At 47.1% G+C, this 16,464-nt stretch overlaps 1 protein-coding gene and 1 long non-coding RNA gene across 10 annotated transcripts in view; one reads left to right on the top strand and one right to left on the bottom strand.

Annotated features, from left to right (window-relative positions):
• LOC310901461 overlaps positions 1 to 16,464 on the top strand; it is a 28,804-nt gene that overhangs the window by 3,230 nt on the left and 9,110 nt on the right. For 4 of the 7 annotated variants that reach the window (XR_014585821.1, XR_014585822.1, XR_014585824.1 and 1 more), the window contains one exon: positions 6,301 to 6,435. The exons of 2 other annotated variants lie outside the window; for them this stretch is intronic. This is a non-coding gene — a long non-coding RNA (uncharacterized lncRNA). Of the gene's footprint in view, positions 1 to 6,300; positions 6,436 to 15,428; positions 16,236 to 16,464 lie in introns of those variants that run through there. One more of the 7 variants, XR_014585826.1, reaches the window with a different exon arrangement.
• SMKR1 (small lysine rich protein 1) lies at positions 6,429 to 14,637 on the bottom strand. Of its 3 annotated transcripts, XR_014585815.1 has the most exons (4): positions 14,139 to 14,541; positions 13,950 to 14,007; positions 12,962 to 13,147; positions 11,386 to 11,521 (listed from the first exon to the last, which is right to left on the bottom strand). XR_014585815.1 is itself a non-coding variant. In XM_083841022.1 (3 exons), the coding sequence occupies exons 2-3, from the start codon at positions 13,950 to 13,952 to the stop codon at positions 11,318 to 11,320; spliced, it is 207 nt and encodes a 68-aa protein (XP_083697148.1). In that variant the 5' UTR covers positions 13,953 to 14,007; positions 14,548 to 14,637; the 3' UTR covers positions 6,429 to 11,317. The 3 variants fall into 3 exon arrangements, 2 of the variants coding, with proteins under 2 accessions (XP_083697148.1, XP_083697147.1); XM_083841022.1 differs by lacking the exons at positions 12,962 to 13,147; positions 14,139 to 14,541 and adding an exon at positions 14,548 to 14,637 and having other exon boundaries at positions 6,429 to 11,521; XM_083841021.1 differs by lacking the exon at positions 12,962 to 13,147 and having other exon boundaries at positions 8,237 to 11,521; positions 14,139 to 14,449.

The following is a 16,464-nucleotide window of genomic DNA, read 5'->3' as shown; positions in this document are numbered from 1 at the left end:
CAAGGCAGTGGCTGTTGGGTGTGCTTGGCTGGGCCTAACACGTGCTCATTTCTTCTCCACCCCTCCCAAAGAGCGCTCACTTACGTGAAAAGAGCAGACAGGACCCAAAGCTCTTGACAGGGAATGGTGTGGACATTCATTTGGGATGCACCAAAAGGGGCCTCGAGAGGCAAATTTTCCCAGTATGAACAAACCGACTCTGCCTCTTTGGAAAACTCAGCATCAGCACGTGTTTCCCCAGGTTCTCGGGGAGATCCTGCAAAGCCCAGGCTGCCTCCTGTCGTAGACCCATAACCCCACAGGATAAGGGTCGGCACAAGGCTAACTGCAAGTACAAATGCACGTTTTGCCAGCAGAAGGGTAGGGAGCTTGGCTCAACGCCCCTGTGGGGATGCCAGGGCTGGTCAGGACATGTCACATGCAGCGTAGAGGAGAAGGAGGGGAGGAGGTTAGCTGCGTAAAGGCAAATGGTGCATGGTGGGAAAAGGGAGTTGTGCCTGCTCAGGTGCTGTGAGGCTGCGGGAGAGACATCAGGGGACTGTACAAGGTGTTTTAGCAATTCACCTTGTCTTCGGCTGGTGAATTCTCGTCCAGAGCAAGAAAACAGATGAGTAACAAGGAAGGATCGCCTAGCAAAGGGTGCATGGGAAAGCGTAAGGGCACTGGGAGTGCCCGTGTCAATTAGCTGCTCCCTTTGTAGGATGGGTGGCTTAGAAGTAGCAGCGTAAGTGGCTTTTGGGCTTTGGCCAGCAGCATCAGGACTGGCCTAAAAGCACCACCAGCCCTGGGTCACAGAGCTGATGTTTTCAGGTGCTGCGGTGGGGTCAATGCACAAATACGAGCCCAAGGTCAGCCTCCAGTGAAGACCAGCTCAATCAACATTACTCCCATCAGCTGAGCCCCTGTGGGGAGGAGAAAGATGATTTCTCCAAGAAGTGTTTTGGAGAGACAGGTGTAGCTTTAGGACTTGCTGAACACACCGACTGTCTTGTTCCATGACAGCAGACGTTACAAGGAACAAGAGCCTGTTATCTCACCGGGTTTATACAGGAAGGTTGGTCTCTGGCGTGCTGGAGATGAAGGAGCTGCACGTGGTTGTGTAGCGGAAGACGTGCTCCTGGCAGCAGCTCTGTTCTGTTTCCTACAAAATGTCCTAGCTGCCTCAGAGTTAAAAAATCTGCTGCTGCCTGCTGGCACTTTCTAGCTGCCTGTGCTTGCAAGCGGTATGAGGAGGAAACCCAGCCACTGTGCATCTTGTATCATCAGGAGAGAAAAAGCGAGATCCGTCTTTTTTCTTGCCCGTGGAGTTTTCATGCCTCTTAAGCCCACAGAAGAGAAAAGCAATTGATTCACCCACTGTGCTGTCAACAAACACCCTGATGATTTAGCGGTTTTGTAACTGAGCAGTTTTTAAACATTCACAGTGCAGACTGAGGAGGAAAACTACAGACACAGCTGCGTGGCTTTTTCCTTTTCTCTCTTTTTCAGATTAAAAAAAAAAAGGGATGCAGCCATTGCTTTCCTTTAATATGAGTCTTTGCAACAGTGATTGTTCAGTAATGTGCAATAAAACAGATTTGCACAGCTCATAAAGAGCCAGGCTCGTTTTCATTACCCTAGGGAGAACGTTGATAGGGCAATGTGTTCGTTATAAGTAGCCTTGATTGGGCTCTGGATGCCACAGCTTCCCTGCAGCCAGATTAGGCCAAAGCTGCCTTTGAGTTTTGGGAAGATTCCTTTGAAGAAAAGCTCTGTTAAAGTTCCTAGCCACCGAAATCCACACACAGGTCCAGTCATTCTGGAGAGATACTACCGGTAGGATAGCGGGTTCCTGCAGCATCACCCAGAGCCTGACGGGGCCTTGCAAACACAAGTTTCTGGTCGTTCATCTGAATATCCCCTCGGCAGTTTAGATCTTTACACTTAGTTCTTCAGCTTCGTGCTGCGGTATCTAATGACACTCCTCAGATATTTTCAGTTTATTTTCTCTCTTCCTGCTCAAATGTAGTTCGGTGAAAGTTCCGCGTACACCAATCTCTCCATTTTTCTGCACAGAGTATTACAAGCACCTGAACTCCACTTACAGAACAAGGTGGATAAAAGAGAAGAGTCTGAAGATAACGTGACCAGCCCTGCCAGCTGCTAGAGGGAGGCCAGTTCTTCAGGCTTTTTATTACTTAACATATTTGGTCTTTTTTTCCCAGATTGTCAGTTCTTCCATGAAAAAGACACATCCAGAGCTTTTTTTGTCTATTTCAGGCCAAGTTCCCCAATAGCTATCTCAAGACCAGAGTTTCCAGTGTGGCCCCTCTGGGCTGTTTGGCTGTACCTTTAGCTGTACAGCTTACCCTTTTTTACAACTCTTTGGCATCACCACGCAGAGCCAGCTCACGCTCATAATTTCACCTGTGAAAAGCCCTAGCGTGGAAAGCAATCAGGCAGCCAACAGTTAATTTCTCCAGATCTGTTTTCTTGGGTGATAATAAATGATTTTAGGACTCTACTGCATAGTTTTTTGAAATTCTCTTGAGATACTCGCCTGGACCAGCAGTGCTCCAGGGCGGCCTCAAGCCTCAGACCATTTCCAGCATTTTCCTCAGATCATTACCAGCAGAAAGGGGATCTGTGCTACGGACTCTCGAGACCTCGATTCTCTCATCAGCAGGGCGAAGGGCTGCATGGTGTGAAGATCTAGAAGGTAACGCAGGCTGGGGCCTATGATTCTGCAACAAAACGGGGTCCCAATGGGCAGCAACACAAACGCTATGTGACGGGTCTTGGGGTCAGCAGCTTTACTTGTTGTGGTTCCTCTTTCGCAGCATCCAGGAACCAAAAGCAGTCTGGATTTTGGTCTTGCCTTGCAGCAACCTGCCTTTTCACTTCTCATAACTAGTGATTAATTGTTTCTATCCTGCCAGCGCCCAGAGTATTTGGAAATAAAAGCCAGTAATGCTGGCTGAGTGCCATGCTCTCATCTCTATGAAACAGCAGTAATAGTAACAACTATCGAGAGAGACCGGCACGTCAGAACCCACTTATGTATTATGTATAGCCTTTCGGTGCCTTTTTCTTGCAGCTGAGCACCAAACTGCAGTCGATCTTACAGCAGAAATAGTTAATGGAGAGACAAAGATGAGGCACTAAAAAAGGAAGAAACGCGCTGGGAACTTTGTTGGCAGGAAGCCTTTTCTCTCCCATCCCCACATGCTGCCTGGAGCTTATTTTTAAATGCATTGATAAAGATTGTCTTTTAATCACTTCTTAGGACAGGGGTAGCCGGATTGTGACTCGAGTATCTAATGTCCGTGCTGAAGCTTGTCCTGCACCAGCACTGTGCTGATGCTGGAGCCCCTGAGAGCCCAGTCCCCAGCTGTGGGACAGAGCCACCGGGGTGGCTGGGGCCAGCATGACCGCGGTGAGCTTGGAGCCCTGCCACAGGATGGCATCTTGTTAGGCCACCGACATCTTCCTGATGCTGGCTGTGGCATACGGTGCTTCCAAATAACCTGCTGCTCTGATGCCTTTTGTACAGGGCTGCAAGACTGCTCTTTGTGAGGTATTTCCTCAGGTCCGATCCGCTTCTCTTAGGGACATAAATTCCCCAAACAGTCGCTGCAGGCTGATTACACCAAGCTGGATAGGTATGATTTGCTTTTCTTCGTTACTCGAGGTGATTTTGCCTAAACTGCGTAGCAGGCAGGGCGTTTTTCCCCTGGCTGGCCTAGCTGTCTGAACACAATTCCACTTGGCTATTATTAGCGAGAGTGAGCAGGGCTGAGTTTACAACTGTGCAGGAGTGATAAGCTCAAGACGACTGCACTTCCTCTCCAAGGAGCTGTCTAGCTCTGCTCGACTCCTCCGCGTCTGAGACGCCGCCGTCCTCAACTCGGGAGGTATTTTTGTACTCGGAGAAGGGATGCCCAAAAGGCGCAGGCCAGGTGGGTTCCTTTTAATTGGAAGGCTAGACTGCATCTCTGACGTGATTTTACCCTCTTCATCCACGCCGCTAGAGTCACTGAAGGTCTCAGGTTTTCTGATACCCGTTTTTATGGCCTTCAGCCCAAATTCCTTAGGGTCTCCAAGCCGTGGCCATATTGGTTTCCCTGGAATCTTCGTTTTGTAAAGAACGTACATTTCTGTATCCACACTAAACCTCAATTTGCTTTTCCAGTAGAATCTTACGCATCGCAGAGAGTGGGATCTTTCTCACTAGATGTGGGTTCCTGTATCTAAACAGGACTCCCCGGGCTGCTGTAAGTCTCTGTGTACATAGAGTCAGAAGAATCACATCCTGAGCTCCTCTTACCGTATGAACTAAATAATCTAGATGACTAGTCCAAACTTTGATGCAGATATTTGGATTTAGGGGAGATTAATCCCATGACTCTCAGTTTTACGACTCCCATATAGCAACATGCGAGGAGAAAAAACTGTGTCAGAGGTGCTAATTGTCACCTTGTGCTGACGAAGCAGTAGCATTGGGAAGCACTGAGGAAAACAAGAATAACAGGTTTAAAAAATGTGACATTGGAATGAAAGGCAAAAAGTGGTGCACTTTTTTGTCGTAAAGAGATGAAACGAAGGAATTCAAAGGGAAGGGAGACATAGCAATCCTCACTTCACAAAAGAGCACTGTGAAGACAATGATCTGTGGGTTATGACTGCTGGTGGGCTCAGGACGAGCACAGCCCTGCCACGTGTAGGCATGGGAACGGCCCTGGAGCTGCGTGAGTGCTGGATGACCCCGGGCACTCACTCTTGCAGCCCTGCCAACACTCCGGTTCTACAATTCAGCGATTTCCTTCATTCCCTGACAATTAGGAAGCATTTTGAGAAGCACTGAGCAGCTCATCGCAGACACCCCGAGGAGGTCACAAGTCTGAAATGTCACAAACTATTAGAACTAATTCTGTCTCCTCTTCCAAGGAAGCATGCAGTGCCAGACCTTTTAAGAGCTGTCAAAGCATTGCGACAGGCCCTAACTGCGGGTCCAGGGAAGAACAGCAAAGTCTCAACTGCCAGTGTAGGAGCTCGAAATGCTTCGTATTTATTCTGCTACCTGCTTGCTGGTGATGGCAACGGAAATGATGGAAGCTGCTCGCATAAGGCCACGGAGAAGTATAAAGAATCAAAGCAACTCACTTCTAAGAAAGCAGAGCTTGGACAGTTCCCAGAGGGCAAGCTGTAATTACCAGGTACTCCCAAAATATATCTCTTCAGAAGGTGCAAAAATTCCTGGATTAAATATCTCAGGAGACAAACTAATACATGACAGAAGAAGGACTCTTGCTTCCATGACCATTTCTGGTCACATCGTTCAGATGAGTTAGACACCACAGAAAGCTCAAGGGTTTTTACCGGAATAAAGCAAAGAGCCTCATACTTAGAAAGGTCTAATATACCCCAGCAGAAAATGTCTGTTTAGGCACTGCTTACCTTAAAGATCTGAAGTACGAGGTAAGATTACACAAAATTAAGGTCACTAAGGAGGCAATACTATCAACACTATTAGTAGACACAGTGATTTCATGAGGGTTGGCATTTTGTTCCTTTCATTTCTTCAAGCATCAGACTGTTGCCAACAAGCAGATTGCAAGTCACGTCAGAAGCTTTAAGCCAAGCGTAACTCTCCTTATGAAGCTCTCGTACAAAGCAACTCGTGGCAAGATAATTCTCTTTCCATAGAAAGGTCACGCTAAGAAAGATAGGAACATGACATCATTCATCTACACCACTTGTGATCCAGTCTTCACTTCTGCTGTCTCAAGGGCTGAATAAAATCTGTTTACAGCCCAGTGAAACTCTACAGATAACCCCAGCAGGTCCTTCCCCTTCTCTGATGAGAAAATCCATCTTACGCATAGAAAGCTTTCCCACTTGCTCCTCCACAACAATCTGCAGTGAAGGATACATTAAATCAAGCAAGGGAAACCCCCAGAATCCTCAAACAGCACACAACAGGAATTCTCTCCGTATGTAAGCATGACAGTTTCAAGAAGATTGGCCAACCTTCGTAACATTTTGAACTGCCATTGAAAGAAATCCATGGAAGCTATCACAGACAACATTTTGTGTAAACAAGAAGGGCCCCAGATCATTCCTGGAATGCAGTGAGCAATCCAAACAGCTGTAACTGTGTATTCAACATGCAAGTGCTACATCAGGCAGTATCTGATAGTACTACATCCATCAGATCCGACAGAGATTTGGGCAGAGTTATTCTGCAAACATTTTTTTTTCAGACCAAGAAAGGTAAAGAAACTCACTGAGAGCTTTTGTTTTGTTTTGTTTTGTTTTCAGGAATGAAACACTTCACCAAATGAGCTCTTTGCCATGAATGTGGAAAAGAACTGTCAGACTTTCTGGTGCAGACATGGTCCTGTCTCGTATGTCTGCTCAGGCAGAGATACCTGTGCTACAGACATGCAAAGCGAGGTGAGATGACCCATATTTAAAGTCTTATATTTAAAACTCACAAAAACAAACAAACAAACAAAAAACATCTGCAGTAATTATTGTAACTAATTGCTTACAACTTTAATGCAAGCATCAGTTTTGCAGCTTGTGATTTAACATCTCAGTGTGCATGGAGAACTCTTCCCCAGTTGGCTCTTTGTACTTCCCGGAACAGGCTCTTCCTATTACATGATGTAGAAGAAGTACCCCCAAGAGATGCGTGACCTATTTGAACCACCCCGAATAAGACTTTTTTGAAGCTAAATGTAATTTTCAACGTGCACTAAGCAGCATTAAGTATTTTTGCTTTCTTCATATAATCCAGGTACTCCATTCTACCTACAAACATTAAAAAAGGGCTTCCTTTTAGCTTGTAGGAGCACTTGGCCTATCACCTGCAGTTTCAGCTATTAAAAATATTCTGACATTCACTAGTAATTACAGGTGAACTTTTAAAGAATTTGGTTCAAGCATTTTCACCAAAGAGCAAACCGCTCCATTCATGACATACAATCACCAGCATCCCAAGGAAGCCATTGTAGCCATGTGCTGCATGAAGCATTTTCATCATATTTCTTAGCCATTTCTCTCTTTCAGTGCCAATTACAGCTAGAAGACAACCGGGAGACATGCTGACACGAAGGCATTTTTTGCATAAAAAAAGATTTCACACTCAGTTTATTCTAGCTTAGTCCCGAATATATCAGACTGAAAAAGTAAATAAAAAAAATCCCTTTGGTTATGTTTCTCCTGTAGTCATATAGCAATAACCTAGAAGGAACACTGCCGACTTAAAGGACTGTATTTTACTTTAAAAGAATAACAAAATTATGTGCAGCCTCAACCAAAAAAAAAAAAAAAAAGGAGAAAAAAGCTATTTTCTCCCTCAGATTCTCTCATAACTAATCTATGGTCTGAGGCTATCAGGGGTGGCGAGACCTCATAAGCTTCCTCTAAGAGGATCATCAAAAACATCTACAAGAAGCAGGACTCCTGAATTCATGGAATACCTCCAGGAAACTACCAGTGACTGGGTAGCACTAGGATGCAACAAAAACATCTCGGCATCTGGAATGGAAGGCCTCGATACTCGCCAGTGTCACGGTACCCAGACCACGTCTCAGAGAGCACCCACCTCTGCAAGTTCTCACCTTTTGTTCCTTCCAGTCTTGTGCGACAATTATGAGCAAAAGAAAAAAAGGCACAAGCTTTTCCCAACCTAAGGTGAGAGGCTTAGAAAAAAAGACATTAAAATTCAATGAGGTTTTTTGTCTCTGAGGAACATCTGAAATGGCAGTGGGAGACTAGGAAAAATGGGCAAATGAGACAGGAGTTAACCTACCAAAAACATTCTTTTATTTATTTCTGCTGACACTATTCAGTGCCAACATCTAATATATATATTGGGCAAAAGCTTCGTTTTGTTTTGTTTTTAAATTCACCATAGTAACCTTTTCATTATGGAGATAGCATTTATGACCAAAAAGTCCTCAGCTATCCTCCCCTGCAGTTGGGAAGTAACAGCCAGGGCGTATCTTAAAAAGCAAAATGAGACAAAAGGGCGCATGCCACTTCTGAAGCTTTTCTTATGTATCCTGAAGATCCACAATGCTTTTCTTAATGTGAAAACAACATGCTAGGAAATACCAGGCAATACAGAAGCAGTGACTGAAGGATGTTCTAATACCAAGTGTGGTGAATCATGTCTTTTTTTTTTTTAACTGCTATATAAATAGCCATCACTCACTCTGCACAACAACAGCCCTGTGGCCCTCCTTCCCCCCCCCCCGTACCCCACCCACAAACACGTACGTCAGCACCCAGTGTATTTTTAACAGCCTGGTTTCGGTATACAACTTCCTCCAGGAAACGTTAATACACTGAAAGCAGCACGCTGCACGACTGCTAAGTAACAGCAGCACGAAGGAAGCCCTACTTCCAGAAAAATGTCCTTCTGCAAGATGCCGCACGCGGTGCTGCGAAGTTCCCTCGCACCGTGCCCCTAAAGCGAAGGGCCCCTCCAGCGTCCAGGTTCCCCTCAAAAGATTCTCTGGGGATTTGAGCAGAATTGGCTTTATTCGCCTTAAACTCAGCTTATAAACTCTGCACCCCGGCGGGAAGAAAAGCCTGCCACAGAATCGAGCTCTTACACACTGTGATACAACAGAAGTATCTGTGTCATCCAGCAGCAACAGACTGCCTGTGAAGTCACGTCCACTTGAGCCAGGCTGTCCCTTAGAAGCTGGCAGCAGTCTGCAGCACTCTGAAGCAACGTATTCAAACAGAGAATCAACCCATTTGAAGTCCAAACTTTTCTTTTGAGGTGTCCGTTGGCTTTCATTAACCAACAGGGAGCCTGGATTGCATGCAAAATTGAGATGGATCCAGGCGTGAGAGAGGGAAAAGGGAAAAAAGAAGAAAAAGCGTTTATTTTTCAGCTTGGGATGGTTGGAAGGGTTTTCCGTCTGCTGCCAGAGAAATGAATAGCAACTTTTCAGATATACTAGAAAGCAGAGTCTTTGTCCTTTGCACTTCACTGGTCACCATCTGCCGTGCTCAACTGCACCACACAAAAAGCAGATTTTTGTGTTTTTAAAGAGAAAATGTATAATGATATTTCACTATTTGTTCCAGTCATTTTTGCAAACTAAAACTTTGATCCAGAGTCTTGAAATCACCGTAGCTCCAGTCTACCATGGCTGTAAAAAAAAAAAAGGCTTTGCTTACTTTTAGCAGTCGTACCAGATCAGATCCGTCTCGAGCGGCGTGCTGCCTGCCGCCCTGGTCAGGTACCAGCTGCTTCAGAGGAACCCGCGCACGGTGCTGCCATAGGTAGTTGTGGAGTAAGTTGCCCAGAAGGAAGTTATTTTCCGAAATGCCTGCCCTGCATGTGATTGCTGTTAAACTGGGTTCTTCATTTTGGCAGGAGCTTGTACTGCTCTTCAGCTTCTCCTCCTGCAAACTGAGCCCGTAGCAGAAGCAGAGAAACTTTGACAGTGGTGGGCTGCCCCACGGTGTTAAGGAGTTCCTTCCTCGGTGTGCGGAAACACCCGTCCCTTAAAAGCTCTGTGTAGCAAGTATATCACAAAAAGAGGGAACGATTTTATGTATTTTTAACCGTTTAGCTTGAGATTCTAAGTACAGAGAGAGCAAATTTCGGTCCTCACTTGCTTTGGGACACTGTTACTAGGAGGAAATAGTTGCAACTAGATGCTGTGACCAGACTTCCTGGTGGGCAATGGGGAAGCAAGAATATGAGTAAACGCTGAGGGAGACACATCTATGAACAGAGCAAACTGGCACTGCCAACCACATCTCTGACTCAGCAGAACATGCCAGCTACAGGCTAATCGGCAAGGAAACAGGATCCCCACCAGGATTTTCTTGACATGTAGATGAAAGAAATTTGGTGGAGTACTGCAGTAGCCTATATAATAGCATATATAATAGTAGCTGGCCTGCAAGCACCACCACACAACTATGATTTTATCAAGATCTCTTCATGGAGGGAAAAATTTTAAGCTGGAGAAATAGCATGAGGCTTTACAGGCCTTTGCCAGTTTGGGTCAATCACGCTGTAACTGGTTGTTCTGCTGCCCGTAACACCAAGCTACCTGGAAGTCAGAAGGGTGCTGCGCCTCCCCTTGCAGTTAAGTCGATGAGAAACAGCCTCGAGGGGACTCCTCCACGGCTGGCTCACTGCTCTGCCAGCTCAGCACCCGCAGACAAATGTTCAGCCCCAAGAAACCAACTGCAATGCTGCCGTGACACTTCCTGTGCGCCTCACGGCACCACTTGGTGTAGAGAGCAGTCTTACACGCTCCCAGGCACCGTGTATCCGAGAGCCCTGGAACATCTCCCCTTGCAGTAACTCTAGCAGATTCTCTTTTCCTGGATTCCAGCCGTTTTGCATTCCTTCCCATCTCTGCACAGCCTGCACCAGTTCTGGACACATCCTCTCCTGTCCCGGGCACTCCACTGCGTCCTTCCAGTCGGTGTGCTGTAAGAATCCGTGGGACATACGGATTCGTTCAACATGCTGCTTTGCAACTTAGCAAGGGCTGCATTAAACTGACGTGGAAACGGAGCGAAGCAGCTCTGAACTGTAACACAAAGCTTGTGGTTTCCAGCCAGGATGTCTGGGCCACGAGTGGTTACTGTAAGGGGCGACCTGGCAGGGGAGCGCACCGTCACCTCTAACGGTAACGCAACATCACTGACAACACCCGAGCTGGATCTCCAGGTTCTCGCTACAGCCAAAGGAGCGCTGGCGGTGCGTTCACCGGAGCTCCAAGCACTGCTTATCCGAGCAAACGTACCCATTTCCTTCAGAGCGAGGTGAATCACGCAGATACACAGACTGCATCGCGTAGCTCTCCGCTGACCCAGAAAGGGAGCGCTGGGTGACTCTCAGAGCAGCTGATGTTGTAGAAATATTTAACACTGTTGATCTTACTGCGGTATCCACTTTCGGAGCTCGTTTCCACCAGCACTGGTTGAAAGAGCTGGGGGTGCTCCGTCACTAAATGCAGAACGTACTGGGGAGCACTTCCCACCTGTGGGGCAAAAAAAAAACAACCCAGCACAAACCCTTCAGACTGCTGAGGCACAACATTTTATTCCACACAGAACCGGAGGGCTGAGGGCCACGGCTGAAGTCACAGTGGCACAGACGTCACTCACCACTTGTCACCCTGTGCTTGAGCTACGTACGAGTGTCTTTGTACGGACACAGCAGTGGTTATGGCAACACGTTTGAGCTAACTACTGGAGGCGTCACTACGAGTCTAATACTCAAAAAATATTCTTCTTCACCGGGGAGCTGGGTTTTCATTGTGTACTTTGCTTCCCAGCCACCCGGTTACTTTCGTTTCTTCCCTTTCTTTTTGGGGGAGCCAGGCCAGGGAAAGCCCCGCAACTCCAGGCAGGCGGGGGCGTTGTGGCAGATGTAGTAGGCGTTGAGCATGGCAGCTGGGCTGAGGATATCCACGTCTTTCACCGCCTTCTTCCCTTTCTTTTTGGAGCTTTTGCCTTTGGCACGCTTGGGTTTACTGCTTTTACCTGCCTGCAGAGAGAAAATGACCACAAAAACACACAGTTAGCTCTGTGTCTGGATCGTTTCGCTTCTGGGTAGAGGATCGAAGACATCCTGAACAGCTTCACTGCATCACGGTCCTGGCCTGCAGTATTAGCTCAGAGCCTCTCACCAGACTCCTGTGCTTTGTGGTGATTTTATATATGGACTACCAAGCGTTAATACACTTCCACCAAATCCATATTTGCTCTATAGCCTGTAAGGATCTTTCAAGTCATCAGACAGGGATGATTAGTGTTCCGCTGTGCTTCTGCCTGGCTAAAAAAGGGTTGTGCATAATGGAAATCAAACATTCAATTGATTTTTTAATTAATGCATTATGATACAGCCCTAAACGAAGCCTGTGTTGTGTTTCCATCCAACACTGCGCGTCCGGTTGTGCCTCCGGACGATGAACTGGGAAAGCAGGCCGCTCTGCTACAGCCGTGGCCTCTGCAAGGCACCGTGACACAGCCACTCCTCTACCACTGGTGGTAACACAAACCTAAACAGAAGCTCTGCCACTCCCTGTGTACGAAGCGGGGTTGCCAACACTCATCCAGGCCCTGGAGCGGGCCAAAGACTCCCGTTAACTCCGCCTGAGCAGTGCTGGTGCCTGAACACCCAGCCTCGTGCCTCTGAGAGGGATTTGCCAGCCTCTGATTCCCTCCCGGGATTATTTTCTCACCCACCCTGGGCACTCCTCGCAGGAAGCCTGCAGCGTGTGTGCGTGGAAGATGCTGCCTCCAGGCACTGAGCAACCGAAAGCAGCCTGGGGACCCGGAGGGATCTCTCCTTGCTGCTGTGTGGGCAGGAAGATGATGATGGCAACACGAAGCCACAAGGTGGGCAGCGTCCCGGGAGTGCCGAGGACAGAGCAAGAGCTAGTCCCAGAGAAAAGGCCAGACAGGAATATTTGCACATCACGAGTGACTGAAAGTATTCTTCCCCCAGTCTGACGCCAAGAGCACTTTTAGTACATGCCGAGTCACCTTCTGCATCTGCCCACCCATTTCTGTTATTTGACTAGTTTTGCATACCACTAATTAACAGTTCTGTGCGATTCATTCAGAATAAAACGGATAGGTGCAAAGGCCGTATGTAACTATCAGCCAGGCACAAACTAGGCGAAGGCAGTACGTGTAGCATATTTTTCCAGGGAATGAGAACTCCGGGGTACGATCTTCAGTCAGCCAAGAGCACAACGTGAACGAATGTGGGCAAGTAAATAGAAAAAAAAAATAGAAATCAAGAGGTCCATACAAAACACACCACTACGCACAAGAGAAACAAAAAAGACAGACCAGCAGAAAATACAGAGCGAAAGCTGCAGATGCTGGTGGCATTGTTCCTAAAGTTTCAGTCATGCAGACTGCAAACTACTTGAACCCAGACATGCATCAGAGAGGGCGACAAGCCTTTCATACAGACCTTAATTGGACAGAATTTGTTGAATACTTTATGTGCCGGAATGTGTACACTTCAGAGTGGATGCTTACATCAGATTTTTCAGCCAGCCTCCTGAACCACGCTCCCAGTTTGTGCTCCCAGCAGGGTCATGGGCAGATTTTGTGAGCGTTAATTAGGTTCCTGGTCAGAATCTGGCCTGTAGCTGATCTTTCAAAATAAAAAAGGTGCTTACAGGTAAGGCGAAGCTGTCGTAATAAGTCTGCAGTGAGAAGCAGGGAATGTCTTTGGTCTAAAGCTGACTCACTGCTCCTGCTGTCTCTCTGCAACAGATACCTCTGACCTCAGGGCTTTGAATGTCAGCAGTCAGTCATTGTCAGCAACTGTCTTTTCTGTCTCTTATTAAATGTGGTGGCATCAGTAAGCTGCAGTCTGCAGTCAGCTCACGCGCTCCAGCACAGCCTAGAGAAGGGGTTCCCAAAACGTGGGAAGCTAACAAGCTCCTCCAGCACAGCATCACAAACGCTGTCAGAAGTCACACCTCGTGCGTACACACGCACATAAGGCAGTGCCGGAGCCAACACACAGCATACCAGCCAACAGTCCCGGAATTTCTTATGGATTTATCAGGCAATCAGTTGAACAGAGTGCAAAGTTGAACAGAGTGCAGCTCTTTTTTGGCAGTTAGAGGCAGGACTGAAGCAGATCAGAGTTCCTAACTCTTCAAAAAACCACCAGGATATCTGCATTTGTGTGGTGTTTTCATTCACCCACAAGGAATTGGATTTGGGGCTTTCTAAGATGCCTACAGAATTTTACAGCCTATGGTCTGTAAACAGCGAGAACAGCAAGAAAAATCTAAAAACCAGAATGTGTGGCTTACCTGCACACAACATGAAAGTGTGCAGGTCAGGTTATGCCCTGCAGCTGTGGAATGGAGCCTTTTGGCTATTAACGCCCCTTCCTTAAAATGTGGAATCAACACACATTGAAAGAATCAAACCTGCATTACCATGGTTAAGTCCTTTCAGTGAGCTGGGAGACTCCACGCTAAGCCCTGAAGACGGTCCCTGCAACACACAATCACGTAGCGAGTTACACATGGTGCAACAAATTAGTATTATTTGCCCTAAACTTTAGTTAGAGGATAAAGGAAGTGGGAAAATAGGTCCTTGGAAAGCCAGGTCCCGGGGTGCCATACCTAAAAGCACAGCACCACCAGTGAGGTAACTCTGAGCTCTGCCAGGGTCCAGGACTCGGAGATTCCCTGTACAGACTTTGTGATCTCCTCTAGCAGAACGTGCTTGGCCAGGGGGGAGAGGAAAGGAGAGGAGGAAAGAGCAGAGCAGAGGTTGGACCACAGCCCCCAGTGGCTCCACAGCGAGACCCTAGTAGTAGGCAGCGCTAGGGTAGCCCAGGGCAGGATCCCACCGCCTCCCTTCTCAGCTCCCAAAGCCTTCCTGTCCCCTTTTCCACACGTGAAAAAAAAAAATAGAAGAAATATAAAATTTCATTAAAAATTTTCCACAGCTTCTTCCCGGCCCCCAGTAACGCGGCGATCCGGCGCTACCCTCAGCCCACCGCACCCCCACGCCCTGCCTGCGGCGGACCCCAAGCGCGGAACGGGTCCGGATCCCAGTCCCGATCCCAATCCCGATCCCGATCCCGATCCCGATCCCGGTCCCGGTCCCGGTTCTGATCCCGGTCCCGGTCCCGGTCCCGGCCCCCCCCGGCCGCAGCTGCCCCGTTGCCATGGCGCCCGCCCCCCCCACCTGCCCCCCCTCCCCCGCGCATGCGCAGCGGAGGGCGGCGAGGCCCAACCCGCCGCCACCGACCGTTGGGGCGGCAACGGCCGCCTCAGGAAAAGGGCGGGAAAGAGCTCCCCGCGCTGAGGGGAACGAAACGGCCCGCGGAAGGGCGCTGGAAGAATAAATACATTTTTTTAAAAAAGTACCGCAATAGTTTTTGTTTTAGAGAAAGAAAACGCGTTTTTTTTTCAAAGGTTGTGGGAAAAATCGGGGTTTCACAGAGTATTAAGTGAGCTTTTGTGTATTTGGGGGCAGAAAGCCTTGGGTTGGGGTATTTGTGGGCAAAACCACAAAATTGCGTTGGGGTATCCCTGGCCTCAGCTTCTGGGCTGTGCTGGAGGAGGCGCAGCTCGCACCTCTATGGTCTGCACAATCGTGGGGTGTGCTCTTAGTTAAACCGGTGTCACGTACCACAGAAACATTTTTAAAAACGACCTCTGATCTGGGCTGAGTTGAGAACCACAGCATCAGAGAGCGGGCATCAAACAGAGCTTGGATGTTTTCTGAAAAATCCCTTAAAGTGATAAAAATAAAGCTGATATCCAAGGTATAAGTGAAGCCACATGAAGTTGAGGTGTCACAGGGAGGAGCAGGCAGCTGAAGGGACGATTTTGGTGCCCTGCACCTTTTTTATTTTTTTATTTATTTTTTTTTTTTTTTTCACAGCCAGGGTACTACTCACAAATACTGTTTTTGTTAAATGCCGTGGAGAGGTTGCGAGGCGGGTTTCTGTTCTACATCCCTCAGCACCAGGCTTTTGCTGCTGTGCACTCCCATCTGCAAAGTGACAGGAGTCCAAAGCAAAAAGTGCAAAAAGTGGAAAGTATCAGGAGCTGAATCACCTTATAAAAATAAATAAATAAATAAATAAAATGTAAAACAAATAAAAAGCTCGTAATCATTCTATCGCCAAACCCCAACACTTCGATGAGTCTGCCTAGAACCCGGTTCCATTTTTCTCTCAGATATTAGCCTCTTGGAATCTGCTTTCTTGTCCATAAGCCTGTAGAATGCACTTTATCATATTTTCAAACTTGTCTTCAGGTAGGAGCTTGGAATTTAGTGCAGTTTCCTAAGGAAAAGGGGCTTGTACCACCACACGGGTTGCCTGCCCTCCCCTGTGCCATAACTTTCAAACCAGCTCTAACCGAGTTTGACACAAAGCCAAGAGTTCAAATATATTAATTTCCTATGAGTTTCATGAAAATTGTCAGCTGTGCCGAGCGTGGGAGACAGACACTATTAATATCTCGGCTGAGGAAATGTCAGCACAGCTCAGCCCTTCTCTAGTCTGTTTGGCAGCAGCATGTGCTGTTCCTGCAGTGGGGAGGACAAAATGGTATTTAAGGGCAACGGGACGTGAACCTGTAGGAAGACAGCTTTGTTTCAGAATAATATCAACATTAAAAAAAAAAAAAAAAGGATTCCCTTAATTTTGAGAGCTGCAAGCTATAAAATAAGTTTCAAATGACAGGCATTTTAATGCAATGGTAAGTACTGCAGACCTATGTGTATTTTTAAAAGCTTTTTTTTTTTTAAATAGAAATGAATTTATTTTATTTATCAGATATAATAGCCGTCCAGCCTTTGTTTTCTCCCTTAGTATAATTGTATATATTACAGTGTACTAAATACAAACATATAAGTAAATCAGCATTGGAAAGGATTGTCGGTAGAAGAAACAATTCTGATTTACAGAGATGCCCTACCATCTTTCCT

The sequence above is a fragment of the Anser anser genome (assembly GCF_964211835.1).
Source record: "Anser anser genome assembly, chromosome: 1".
Classification (NCBI taxonomy): domain Eukaryota; kingdom Metazoa; phylum Chordata; class Aves; order Anseriformes; family Anatidae; genus Anser; species Anser anser.
Note: the sequence above shows the minus strand (reverse complement) of the source record. Positions and strands in the feature narration are given on the sequence as shown.